Source organism: Zophobas morio, unplaced genomic scaffold (genome assembly GCF_036711695.1).
Source record: "Zophobas morio isolate AGI-343-1 ecotype UQ-CSIRO unplaced genomic scaffold, CSIRO_AGI_Zmor_V1 ptg000028l, whole genome shotgun sequence".
In the NCBI taxonomy this organism is placed as follows: domain Eukaryota; kingdom Metazoa; phylum Arthropoda; class Insecta; order Coleoptera; family Tenebrionidae; genus Zophobas; species Zophobas morio.
The window spans coordinates 5403139-5415236 of NW_026972133.1; the positions used below are offsets into that span (position 1 = coordinate 5403139).

A 12098-nucleotide genomic window follows, 5' to 3' on the forward strand; every position below is an offset into this window, starting at 1 on the left:
TGTTGAAAATAATCACCGACGCATAATACTGGAAACACTAGAAACACAGTTTTAAAAAAACAACATTTCTAAATTTATTATGGTATTAACTGAATTAAAAAAATTCTACCACTAAACTTTAGAGCGTATTTGGTGTAATTCATTTATTCATTGCCTTTAGATATACCATGAGGTTTTTTTTTCTTTGAACATAGGACATACATAGGATCAATGTTAAGTTGGTTGCATACCTGCTTGTAATAGATTGTCAAAGATATTGCCATTGACATTTGGCACTGTCTTCATGTTAAGGTATTGTAATAAGTACAAGTTTAAAGAACAGAAAATTTACGTTATTGATCTTTTAAAAAAAAAAAAATCGTTAAACATTTTACTGTAAATGTCATCGTTGACATGGCCTACTCGTCAATTATGACGAATCTTATGTGATACTATGTTCAGTTTTTAAAAGTCCAAATCAATCCATTGGAGGATGGATATGCAACCCAACATACTATGCTCAGAGAAAAAAAAACTTCACGGTATAAAAGTTTTACAAAGACGAAGACTGCACGCAGTCCAACTAAAATGAAGAAGTGAAATTTTGTGACGAACTCTAACACAATAGAATGTACAATTTAATCAAAAAATGCTTAAAATACTAATTGTTAAATATTTTATCGAGGACATCCTGGTAATGTTGAAGTTTTTCGAGTTCTGTCACGATCGTCACTACATCGTCCTTCTTCACCTCAGTATTTGACTTTCTTCTCACGTCTCCTTTCATCCGTCCGTAGCCCAGTTGCAGTGCTTTTAACATTTTTATAACTCTATCGATCTCATTTTTCCTAAAATTGGTATTAAACGTATATAATTATTTAAAAAGAAGTTCACATAAGAAACTCACCTTGTAGAAGACAATGCGGAAGCAATTTCCTCACCTAAACTGTCATATAAGCCACACTTTTCCAAAAACGTAGCAATTGTAGCAAAATTTTCTAAAGTCTTACGAATTTCCTCCTGTTGCGCATCAACTACTTTATGTGCATTTGTGATAATTTCTTTGTGTTTTTTCAGTATAATTGCTGTCTTTTTTAGGTTTGTTTTTTATCACTATCAACATGGTGTTCTATTAGCGGTGCCTTAAACCACAAAAGTACAAATTTTTCCAATTTACTTCTATACATTTACCGCATTTTTGCTAAAATCAATATTCGCATAAGTTACGCGATTGTCTTCATTCTGCTTTCTATAATCATTTGCTTGTCTAGACAGTAAGAGTGCTTTGTTGAGCAGACTGAGTGAATATTATATTTCTACATACCTGTCCTTCATGCTGTTCAATTGATCGTTTCATGGCTTCAACCAACTGACACACTGCTTTCGAATCCTCTACGAGTTTTTCGCACTTCTAAATTCTGGGAATTGGACTCAATTATGTCCAGTAAGCGAGGCGAATTTTCCTTGAGAAGTGTTTGAATCGCTTCAACCGCACCATCAACCGGAAGTTGAAACGGTTTCAATTTACTAACATAGTCGAGCAGTCTGAAAAAATACCACAGATATTTGGTTCCCTTAATTATAATAAAGTTACCGTTTACATTCTTTTAGTGAAGATTTCCAGCTGGACTCAGTTTAATACGTATCTTTTGAACTTAAACTTGTGCCACACTTGTATGCCACCAAATGATTGTCCACACAGTACACGTTGTCGTTATGTAAGGGAATGTTAATTTGAGGTGATGACGATTTGATTGTATGTACAATTTTCCTTAAAGCACTCTTTGCAACGGTAGGATAAGAGGTAACTTTTCTGCCTTCAGTGAAAATAAAAATAAAATTTTTGACAGCGGCTATGTCTAAATTTGCCATGGTTTGTCTTATCAGGTTTCCGACTGAAACTAGTTGCAGATCCGATGATCTTAGAAAAAAGCAAACTGCGTGCAGCTCTTGTAGATGACCAAGTTGTTGGAAGATATTTTTAAATTGGTTTTGCTCATGTTTCGACATATCAAATCCTGGGGTGTCTATGAGCCTTAACTGATGTCCATTTATCGGGACTAAGTACTCTTTCGCCCTTGTGTTAGTTTTAACATTATATACTCCATCAATGTTTGCGTTTAAGGAAAGAGATACATCTTTGTTATTTGCATCGATTATGGAGAACGATATTGGTGCTGCCACTATGGCCGTATTCATGACAGCAGCATCTATGTTGTTGTCGTACCGAAAGTAGTTGATAAGAGAATTGATGAAAGTTGTTTTTCCAACCCCACTCTCACCAAGCAGAAGTAAATTGAAGACTGTCATACTTTAAACCAAAATCAAAACTTTGCTACTGATTGATGTTTTCTGGAAAAAAAAAAAGAAAATTTAGTCACAAAAAGCTTAATAGTTATGGACGTTTTGGCAATTCGGTAAAATAAAAAACTGTCAAAGCTTTAATGTTTACTACAGCGTGCTACAAAGCATTTTCTAAACTTAAAACGTCCACACATCATTCTTCGTTTTCAACTGCTTCGAAACTTGTTTCATCTGAACTAGGGACGTTTTTGGTTTCAAGATCGCTGGAAGATCTGACCGAACGTTTATCATCCGAGTCACAACTTTCGTCCTCAGATTTGAGCTTCTTCTGATTTTTAGAACCCTTTTCTTTCGTACTGCACTCCTTTCTGGACGATTTAGTAGGATGTTCATCAACAAGACTAGGATGTCAATCAGTCTCAGGTTAAAGATTTTCTGGCCTATTACAATGGGGAATGGATACATTTTGACACATTGAGTGGCATATTGACTTGAATCTTCCGTTAATCGTAACCGTATTGGTATTAAAATATCGATTTTCCCTTTTTGCGCTTCTTTGAAGTTGGGATAAATGAAATAATTCGAAATGGAGTTGATCAAAGTGGATTTTCCGATTCCGGTTTGGCCCAAGAGGAGAAGGTTTATCTCGTCAACTGTGGTTGGACGGCTACCCACTTGAGAGTTAATACTTTCAATCACACGGGTTCCCAAAAGCGCGTTTCTACAACCTCCAACTATATACCTCAATAATCTGAAATAGAGAAATTTTGATTCCAAAAAGAGGACACTTAGGTACGCATTTACCGTTGAATTTCCTTTGACGAGACATTCCAGCTTTGCTCGAAACCTTCCATTGCTTTTGTTGATGGTAATAATTTCCATCTCGCATCTCCAACAAGGCGTTGAATGCTTCGTTGTCCACAGCAAAGATGTTATTATCGCTTAAAGGAATACTCACATGTGGGGGTTTTGACTGTATATTTTTAACCAGTGGTATCAGACAGTGATGCTTCGTCTCGCCAGATGTGTAACCAGCCGCTTTACTATAAGTAGTAATAAAAATAATGTTCTGGCTGGGGCGTTCATCTAGTCGTGTTAATATACCGGGCATTTTTTTTTTAAACTGAACATAGGCCTATGTTCAGTTTTAAAACGACGCAGTCAATTGCAACTGTATTGCAACCAACATTACAACAACTCCATTGCGTTGACAGCGTTGTTTTAAAACTGAACATAGGCCTATGTTCAGTTTTAAAAAAAATGCCCGGTATATTTCAGATAGTACTCCACGGAATTTGTGATTCGGGTCTGATTCGCTTTCAAAACCAAACAAATCGCGTGGAGTTTCCCCTGCCTTTTCAAGTACGCAAGGATATTGTCTAGAATAAGATTGTTTTGTTCCATTCCTCTGCGATCCTCAATTCCCGGCGTATCAACCAATCTTAAGTAAAAGGTTTTGTCGTCCATTTCGATGGGGAATTGGTACACTTTGCGGTACTGAGTGGCACATTTGATCTCTCCGTGGAGTTTGTTCCTATTTTGACCAGAACCATTGATACTTTCCGGTGCGTTTAAAAACACGGGAATTAAAATATCGATTTTCTCGTTTTGCGCTTCCTTAAAGTTGGGATAATTGAAATAATTCGAAATGGAATTTATCAAAGTCGATTTTCCGGCGCCTGTTTCGCCCAGTAGGAGGAGGTTTACATCGTCGGGTGTGGTCAGAGGGTGTGAGATGCGTTCCCGGATAAAACTCAACATTTTGGAGTTATCGCCAAAAGATTTTTTGGAACGATCAAAATGTTATATCGATTTTTAATGTAATGGGTTGTTGGTTGGAGCAGTTAACTTGTAGCTACAAAACAGTATGCTAGCAATCTTTCAAGGTATACTTAACAAGAGTTGAAAAATATTTCTCTTACCTGTGCCTTTAGTGATAATATTAAATACACTGCAGTGATCTATCTGTAAACTATCGTTCTGAACACACCCACGATAAGGTTATCAGTTTTAAAATCTTTAGTCTACGTTGTTGAAAATAATCACCGACGCATTATAATGGAAACACTATCAACACCGTTTTCAAAAGATAAAATTACAAAGTTTTTGTCACTATGTAGCGGAGAAAATGTTGTTTTTATTAAATGCGTTTTATTACAGAACATTCGGTAGTTGAAATAGATAAATAAGTTTGAAATAATCACTATGGCGTTATCAGATTAAACAAAAAGTAAAAGGGGGCAGATTAACAAAAATAAGATAACTCTAAAATAAAATATTATCATTTTCTGTCATTAATTAAAAAACGACATCTGGTTATAAACAAAGACATTTAAAAAAACGTTTTTACAGATATTAATTGTCTTAAAAAGTTTCTAAATGGTACCATCTCAGATTCATGTGACGCTGTGTACTCTGAGATGAGTGATGTTAAGTAAAAATAACTTTTTGCACTCATGACCTTTTTTGATAGCTTTCGCGCATTCACCAGAGTGCGGGAGGTCGAACTTCCCGCACACGTGCATTTAACTTCCCGTTGTCATGGTAACCTTAAAATACTCGGGTAGTGTCAACATTGTGACGTGTTGACGGCGCTGTCAATGGCGTTGTTTATAAATAACTCACAGTTAATCTCTTCAGTTTAAAGGTTTATTCGTCGCAAAAAATATTGTACACAACACGTTCGTGAGCCTGCTTCCCGCATTCACGCAAATGCGGCACTCCCTTCGGTCGTGCCTCAAACAAGCGTTCATGCGGGAAGCAGGCTATCCCGAACTAGTTGCGTAAATTACTATTGCAGTTTTTTAACACATTATTTTTTGGTTATGTAACAAAACACATATATAGAATTCCAGAAATATAAAAGTTTTACAAACACGAAGACTGCACTCAGTCCAACTGATAAGTAGTCTATCGAGAATTTCCTGAAGTTTTACGAATTCTTCTGCAGTCCTGTAGTTGCAGTGCTTTTAAAACTGTTTTTTGAATTTTTTCGTTAAACTGTGTGTGTGTCAGACTTGGGTCTTATTTTATTTTTAGGCTTAATCACTTGAACTGTATCTTTATTAGAAGAGATAACAGATTGTTTATCAAGGGAATCACAATTTTCTTTGTTAGTATTAGGCTGCTTTTGTTGCAGACTCTGTATCTTTCGTGTTTCCACTTTAGAAGATCTTGCAGAACGCTTCGTCTTTATCTTTTGGTACGCTATCTGCACTTTTGGAAGATTTGACAGGACGGTCACCACCTAAATGGTGTATTTTATTAGACTCTTTCTCATTCTTGGACTGGTTAAGACTAGAATGACCACCATCTAAATCAAAGTCAGATTTGTCTTGGCGATTAGAGTGGTTATTACCACCCCCTTGGCGCGCTTCTCTAGAATTACGGTCATTCGAATCGTAACTGTCGTTTCTACGGCGCTGACCAAGACATCTGGACGAGTCTTTCACTTCGTCTCGCGATTTTTTTCCAGTCCTTGTGCTGTGGTGTTATTCTGACCCTGTTGATATACTAGAAGTCTTATTCTTAGTACGAATTGATTTCCTAGATGCGAATTTGCCCCTAGATTGTTTGACACTGCTTCTGTTGTCAAAGAATCTAGCAGAACTTGCACTATCACTATTGGACGATTTTCTAGATTTGTGGTCATCTGAATCATAGCGTTCGCTACTACTACGGTGGCGTCTAGACAAGTGTTCCCTTTTATGGTGTGTTCTGTGTGGTTGTTTCTCACGTTTTGTGTCAAGGTCTTCGTCTGAACTTTTACGATCACCACTTTTGTCTTCTTCTTGGTGATATCTGGCATCATGATTGCGTGGTTCCCAAGAGTTGTGGATTCTATGTGGGCCGCCGAGAGCTTCTCTTGGATCGTTGTAAGTTCCCTCCGGAGACAGTTTCTCAGGTATTAGTCTTGTGTTTTCGATTTCATCTGTAAATGCCTTGAGGTCCTCTTCCTTTATATCTGGACCTGTTTCTCGCAGTTTTATTTGTACTCGTTCATACTCCTCCAGCAAATTTTCAAATTTCACTAACGGGTGTGTGTCCCTGCAAGCAACAAAACTGTGAAACAAAAAATCGAAATATTTAGGACACTTACGACAAAAAAGACATTAGTTGTTTTTTGAAAGCGTCGCCGTCCGTTCTGTTCCTTTCTAAAAATAATTCCACCTTAGTCATATTCTGTATGAAATTTTTAAGGTTGGACTGGAATACATTTTGGATAAAGTTTTCATCATTCTTCGCAATCTCTGAGATGCGGATTAGCTTCTCGTGCATGTCGTCTTGGGTTCGGCTCTTAAACAATCAGATAAAATTGTTGTAATGAAAACTGGTTAATAATAATTGTTTGAGGTGATATCACAAACTTTAAAGAGGGGCTGAATATTGCATTTCCCTGCCTAGGCAACGTTTTTAATTACATTTGATTCCATTATTATTAATATTTATATTTGTATTTTATAGATTGCACGTGTTAATCCCAGATAAAGCGTTCGTATTTTTTATAACAACATTATTTTCTTTACTAATTGCCAAATTTCGAACACCCAGCAACTCTTGATTTTTTGCCTTGATATCCGTCAACTTGTCCTTTCAAGGACGCAATAAGCTTTTATTTCCATTAACCTTCTTGGCCTTACACCAATCTTCAAAAGCTTGATAAAGCCCGTTGTACCTGATTTTTTATTTTTTTAGTAACAGGCCCGTCACGGCCTTTGCTTTCGCTTCGTAAATGCCTAAAGGAACCTCGTCCCAAATATTTCCATTGCAAAAAACTTGGACACGAAAAATGGAAAAATGATGATTTTTGCCTATTTACTAATTTTTTTTGTGGCCTTTTAGAAACGAACGAAATGCACCACTAGATATTTATAGAAAAACAGATTTAAGGATTAAATTTAAAATCAATATTTTTATTGTAATTAACGGTTTCAGAAAAAATGTAAAAAGTACATGACATGTCAGTATAATGTCCGTATTTGACTCGGAGCCTCGTATTTCAATAGAGCTCCTCGTCAGAAATGATTTATTTTCCTGACGTTTATGTAAATAACTTTTCCATAATTTTTGTGTGTTCTGACTGCCGGTTTAACCGAGTTGGAATCGTCTTCGGTTATAAGCGAGTGGTGACTGCCGTGAGATCTTGAGCACTTCAAATTTCCTGAAAACAACACTTAAATCTACGACTGCACTACAAATTTTTAGTGACATTTAAGGAAATAATCTTTCAGGTTTTTCTTAGAGCCTGTTGAAAATCTGTGCTCCCACTTTACAATCAAATTTTATAATTTTTCTGAGAAACCGGGCTTACTAAATAAATGATTGAGGTAGGTATGTTCTGTCTAAATAAAATTAGATCATTATTTACTCACTGTAGGGTCTCGACAAGTCGACGGTTGTTTTTGCAAGATAATTGCCTTTTTTTCTGAGCTTGCTCTTATATCACCACAGAAGTATAAATTTGGCAGTCGGCTGATTTATTTTTATATGCTCACATATTTTTGATAAATTCGATAAAATCTAATTTATCATACGAGTAACTCATAAGCTAAGTTTTCATTCTGCTTTCTGGAATATTTGTTATTATGGTTGGTCAGAATAAAGGTTAGGTACTCATGTGTCTTGCCCACAGAAAGGTTAACATTTTCACCAATTTATTTAAGTATTTAAATTATATAAAAATAAAATTTGTAGAAACAAATTGTATAAATCTGAAAAAATTAGAAATTGGGTTTTGAAAAAAATTGCGCTTGAGCGGTGAGATAAGTTCTGTCTGAGTAAAATTAGACCATTTTTTACTCACTTTAGGGTTTCTGCTAACCGATTGGTGTCCCTTGTGGTCGTTGTCTTCAACGGTTGCTTTATCCAAGATGATTTCTTGCTCAACGGTGCAGCGGAATTTTTTCTGGCGTTCTTTGCGTCTACTATTGCTCGATTTTTTTATCAGTTCTTGTATCTTCTTCCCCATGTGTTTCAAATTGTAGAGCTCCGTGACACTGTTCTTAATTTCTTCAAGGGTCAAATGGCTGCTCGCAGCTTGTAACCCTCTTGGGTTTTCTTGTAAGGTTTTTTGAAGCTGTTCATGCTCTTTGAGCATTGACTCGAATTTTGTGATGACTTGCTGATCAGCGGACTTTCCTAGATCCGTTTCACTGAAAACACTACGTTAGTTTAGGTCAAAATATATGTAAGGATTTACTCTTTGATACGTTGCTTAATGTAGACGCTGTACAGGTCATTGAACGGAATCAGTGCGTGTTCTTGCAGGAAGCACGCAAACTTGGCGATGGTTTTCGAAATTATTGCCCTTTCTGCTTCCAGTTCTGTTCTCCGTTGGTTTTCGTTGTTCACAGTTTTCTCTATATGAACCCGAGCATGCTTGTCGAGCACCCTGGTGTTGTCTTGTATCAATTCTGACACTTCAGCGATAAGAGTGGTGAGCTGTTCGATGAGAAACCTGACTTCGTTAATGCTGACGGTGTTTTCAACGTCGTGAGGGTTCAAAGCTGAATGTTTAGAATCTCCAATTATGTACTTCAACAATCTACAAAACAACAACTTTGTTTCTGGAAAAAAGATAGTTGAACGGTTACCGTTGAATTTCCTTTGTGGACTTTATCCAGCTTTGCTCGAAACCTTTCATTGCGTGTCGGTCGTAATTAGTCCCGTCTTGGATCTCCAACAGGGCCTTGAATCCTTCGTTGTCCACAGCAAAGATGTTCTTATCGCTTAAAGGAATACTCACATGTGGAGGTCTTGATCGTATACTTCTAACCAGCGGCTCCAAACAGTGACTCTTGGTCTCGCCAGCTGTGTAACCAGACGTCTTACTATAAGTAGTAATAAAAATGATGTTCTGACTGGCACTCTTATCCAGTCGTGTCAATATCTGCTTAAGACAGTACTCCGCGAACTGGGTAAATCTCGTCTGGTTCGCCTTCAAAACGAAACAAATCCCGTGGAGTTCTTTCAGGGTGGCCAAGTACGCAAGAACGTTGTCCAGATTGATATTATCCTGTTCTATTCCTCTGGGATCTCCGACTCCTGGCGTATCGATCAATCTCAGGTTGATAGTTTTGCGGTCGAGTTTAATAGGAAAAAGATGTACTTTGACGTTCTGGGTGACGGATTGGCCAGGTTCGTGGACTTCGTTGTCGTCTGGTTTGCCATAAACTTTGCTCTTTTCCGATATATTTAAACACATGGGGATTAAAATCTCGACCTTCTCTTTCTGGGCTTTTGCGAAATTGGAATGGATGAAGTAGTTCGAAATTGAGTTTATCAAAGTCGACTTTCCGACTCCTGTTTCGCCTAACAGGAGGAGGTTCACATCGTCGGGTGTGGCATGAGGGTCCTTATTGAAACGAGGGAGAAAACCCCACATATTGGAGTTTGACCAACGGTTTGTCTGGAATCATAGAAACGGTTTTCAAAGGAATAAGTTATTTTTAGCACGAAGAAATTAGAGCGATTTTATAAAAGTGAGCTGGGATGGTCGAATATAATCTAGGTTTTGAACCACGAAATAATTGAAAGATAAAAATAAGTTTTAAATTAAATATCTCAAAATATATTATTTGGTGAGATAATACGAAAGATAAGATGAATCCACAGTAATAAGCAATACTTAGGGTTGTCTTAAAAAAAATTCAAACACTTGTACGAATTTGGAAAGTCATATCTCATAAAAAAATTAGCGGAAGGAAGAAAGATTAAAAAAGTGTTTATCTAAAAAATTATTTTAACTTGTACGTACAAAACAATCTGCCGCCAGTGTTTTAAAATACACATAATAATAATATGTTTAAAAATATTTGAAACATATTTCTCTTACCTTTGACTTCAGTAATAATACTAAGCACACTGGGTTACGCCTGCGATAAGGTTATCAGTTTTTAAATCTTTATCGGTAATTTAGTCCCCACATTATTGAAAAAAATCTCATAAATAAACACACAATGGTAACACTAGTGACACAGCTTTCAAAAGACTAAATTGAAAAATTTTTATCACTTTTTAAGGAGAAAATTGATGTGTTACTTATTATTACAAAACAGTCAGTATTTGAAATAGATAAATAAATTTGAAATAAACACTTGTGATAACTCTATTTTATATTTTATCAGTAAAATATGTAATTTAATTATCTATAGCCACAAGCTGCTCATTTGGTGTCATATAAAAAACGTCATTTAAACAAAGAAAAAATTGCCTTAAAAAATTTCTACCACTAAACTTTAGAGCTTATTTGGTGGAATTCATTTATTCATTGCCTTTAGAAAGTTGTTGAGTTGAAAGGTACCACCTCAGTCTCATCTGGCACTGTTGGTCCTCTGAAATGTGTGATGTTAAGTAAAAATATCTTCGTAGTTTTTTAACATATTATTTTATTGACATGTAACAAAACACATAAAGAACTACAGAAATGTAAAAGTTTTACAAAGACGAAGACTACAATCAAACTAAAATGAAGACGTGAAATTTTGTGTATAGCAAACTTTAAAAGTGCTTAAAATACTAATTGTCAAATATTTTATCGAGAACCTCCTGGTAACGTTGAAGTTTTTCGAGCTCTTTCACAATCGTCACTACATCGTCTTCCTTTACCTCCGCGTTTGTCTCCCTTCTCGCTTCTCCTTTCATTTGTTCGTACCCCAGTTGCAGTGTTTTTAATACTTTTACAACTCTATCAACGTTAGATTTCCTGAAATTGTTAATAAAAATATAAAATTAATTAAAAAAGGTCCATACAAGAAACTCACCTTGTAGAAGACAATGCGGAAGCAATTTCTTCTCCTAAACTGTCATATAAGCCACACTTTTCCAAAAACGTTGCAATTGCAGCAAAATTTTCTAAAGTCTTACGAATTTCTTCCTGTTGCGTCTCAACTATTTTGTGTGCATTTGTGATAAATTCTTTGTGTTTATTCAGTATAGCTGCTGTCGTTTCTAGGTTTGTTTTTATATCACTGTCAACATCGTGTTCTGTTCGCTGTGCCTTAAACCACAAAAGTACAAATTTTTCCAATTTACTTCCATACACTTACCTACCGTATTTTTGTTAAAATCAATTTCCGCATAAGTTACGCGATTGTCTTCATTCTGATTTCTATAAACATTTGCTTGTCTATACTGGAAGAGTGCTTTGTTGAGCAGACTGAGTGAACATTATATTCGTACATACCTGTCCTTCATACTGTCGTCCATTTTGATAACTTGGTACTGAAGTCTTGTTTGATCGTTTCATGGCTTCAACCAACTCACACACTGCTTTCGAATCCTCTACGAGTTTTTCGCACTTTTCTAAATTTTGGGAATTGGACTCAATTATGTCCAGTAAGCGAGGCGAATTTTCCTTGAGAAGTGTTTGAATCGCTTCAACCGCACCATCAACCGGAAGTTGAAACGGTTTCAATTTACTAACATAGTCGAGCAGTCTGAAAAAATAACACAGATATTTATTTCCCTTAATTTTAATAAACCTACCGTTTGCATTCTTGTAGTGAAGTGTTCCAGCTGGACTCAGTGTAATACGTATCTTTTGAACTTAAACTTGTGCCACACTTGTATGCCACCAAATGAACGAACGCTTCATTGTCCACACAATATATGTTGTCGTTATGTAAGGGAATGTTAATTTGAGGTGATGTCGATTTGATTGTATTCACAATTTTCCCTAAAGCACTCTTTGCAACGTTAGGACGAAAGGTAACTTTTCTGCCTTCAGTGAAAATAAAAATAACATTTTTGACAGCGGCTACGTCTAAATTTGCCATGGTTTGTCTTATCAGGTTTCCGACTGAAACTAGTTGCAG

The 12098-nt window shown here is 36.2% G+C and overlaps 2 protein-coding genes across 9 annotated transcripts; both read right to left on the minus strand.

Annotated features, from left to right (window-relative positions):
* Positions 1-128: 128 nt before the first annotated feature.
* Positions 129-4467, minus strand: LOC135136870 (uncharacterized). Of its 7 annotated transcripts, none has more exons than XR_010281762.1 (6): positions 4206-4467; positions 3088-4138; positions 1581-3034; positions 1304-1524; positions 887-1246; positions 129-827 (listed from the first exon to the last, which is right to left on the minus strand). XR_010281762.1 is itself a non-coding variant. In XM_064066331.1 (3 exons), the coding sequence occupies exons 2-3, from the start codon at positions 3135-3137 to the stop codon at positions 2461-2463; spliced, it is 624 nt and encodes a 207-aa protein (XP_063922401.1). In that variant the 5' UTR covers positions 3138-4138; positions 4206-4448; the 3' UTR covers positions 2415-2460. The 7 variants fall into 7 exon arrangements, 1 of the variants encoding a protein (XP_063922401.1); XR_010281764.1 differs by having other exon boundaries at positions 887-1121; positions 1574-3034; XR_010281763.1 differs by having other exon boundaries at positions 887-1180; positions 1574-3034.
* Positions 4468-4910: 443 nt separating this feature from the next.
* Positions 4911-10326, minus strand: LOC135136866 (uncharacterized). 2 transcript variants are annotated; one of them, XM_064066321.1, is made up of 7 exons: positions 10118-10326; positions 8877-9691; positions 8483-8827; positions 8087-8435; positions 6499-6579; positions 6383-6437; positions 6249-6330 (listed from the first exon to the last, which is right to left on the minus strand). In XM_064066321.1, the coding sequence occupies exons 2-6, from the start codon at positions 9665-9667 to the stop codon at positions 6396-6398; spliced, it is 1608 nt and encodes a 535-aa protein (XP_063922391.1). In that variant the 5' UTR covers positions 9668-9691; positions 10118-10326; the 3' UTR covers positions 6249-6330; positions 6383-6395. The 2 variants fall into 2 exon arrangements, with proteins under 2 accessions (XP_063922390.1, XP_063922391.1); XM_064066320.1 differs by having other exon boundaries at positions 4911-6330; positions 6383-6579; positions 10118-10325.
* Between the last annotated feature and the right edge of the window lie 1772 nt (positions 10327-12098).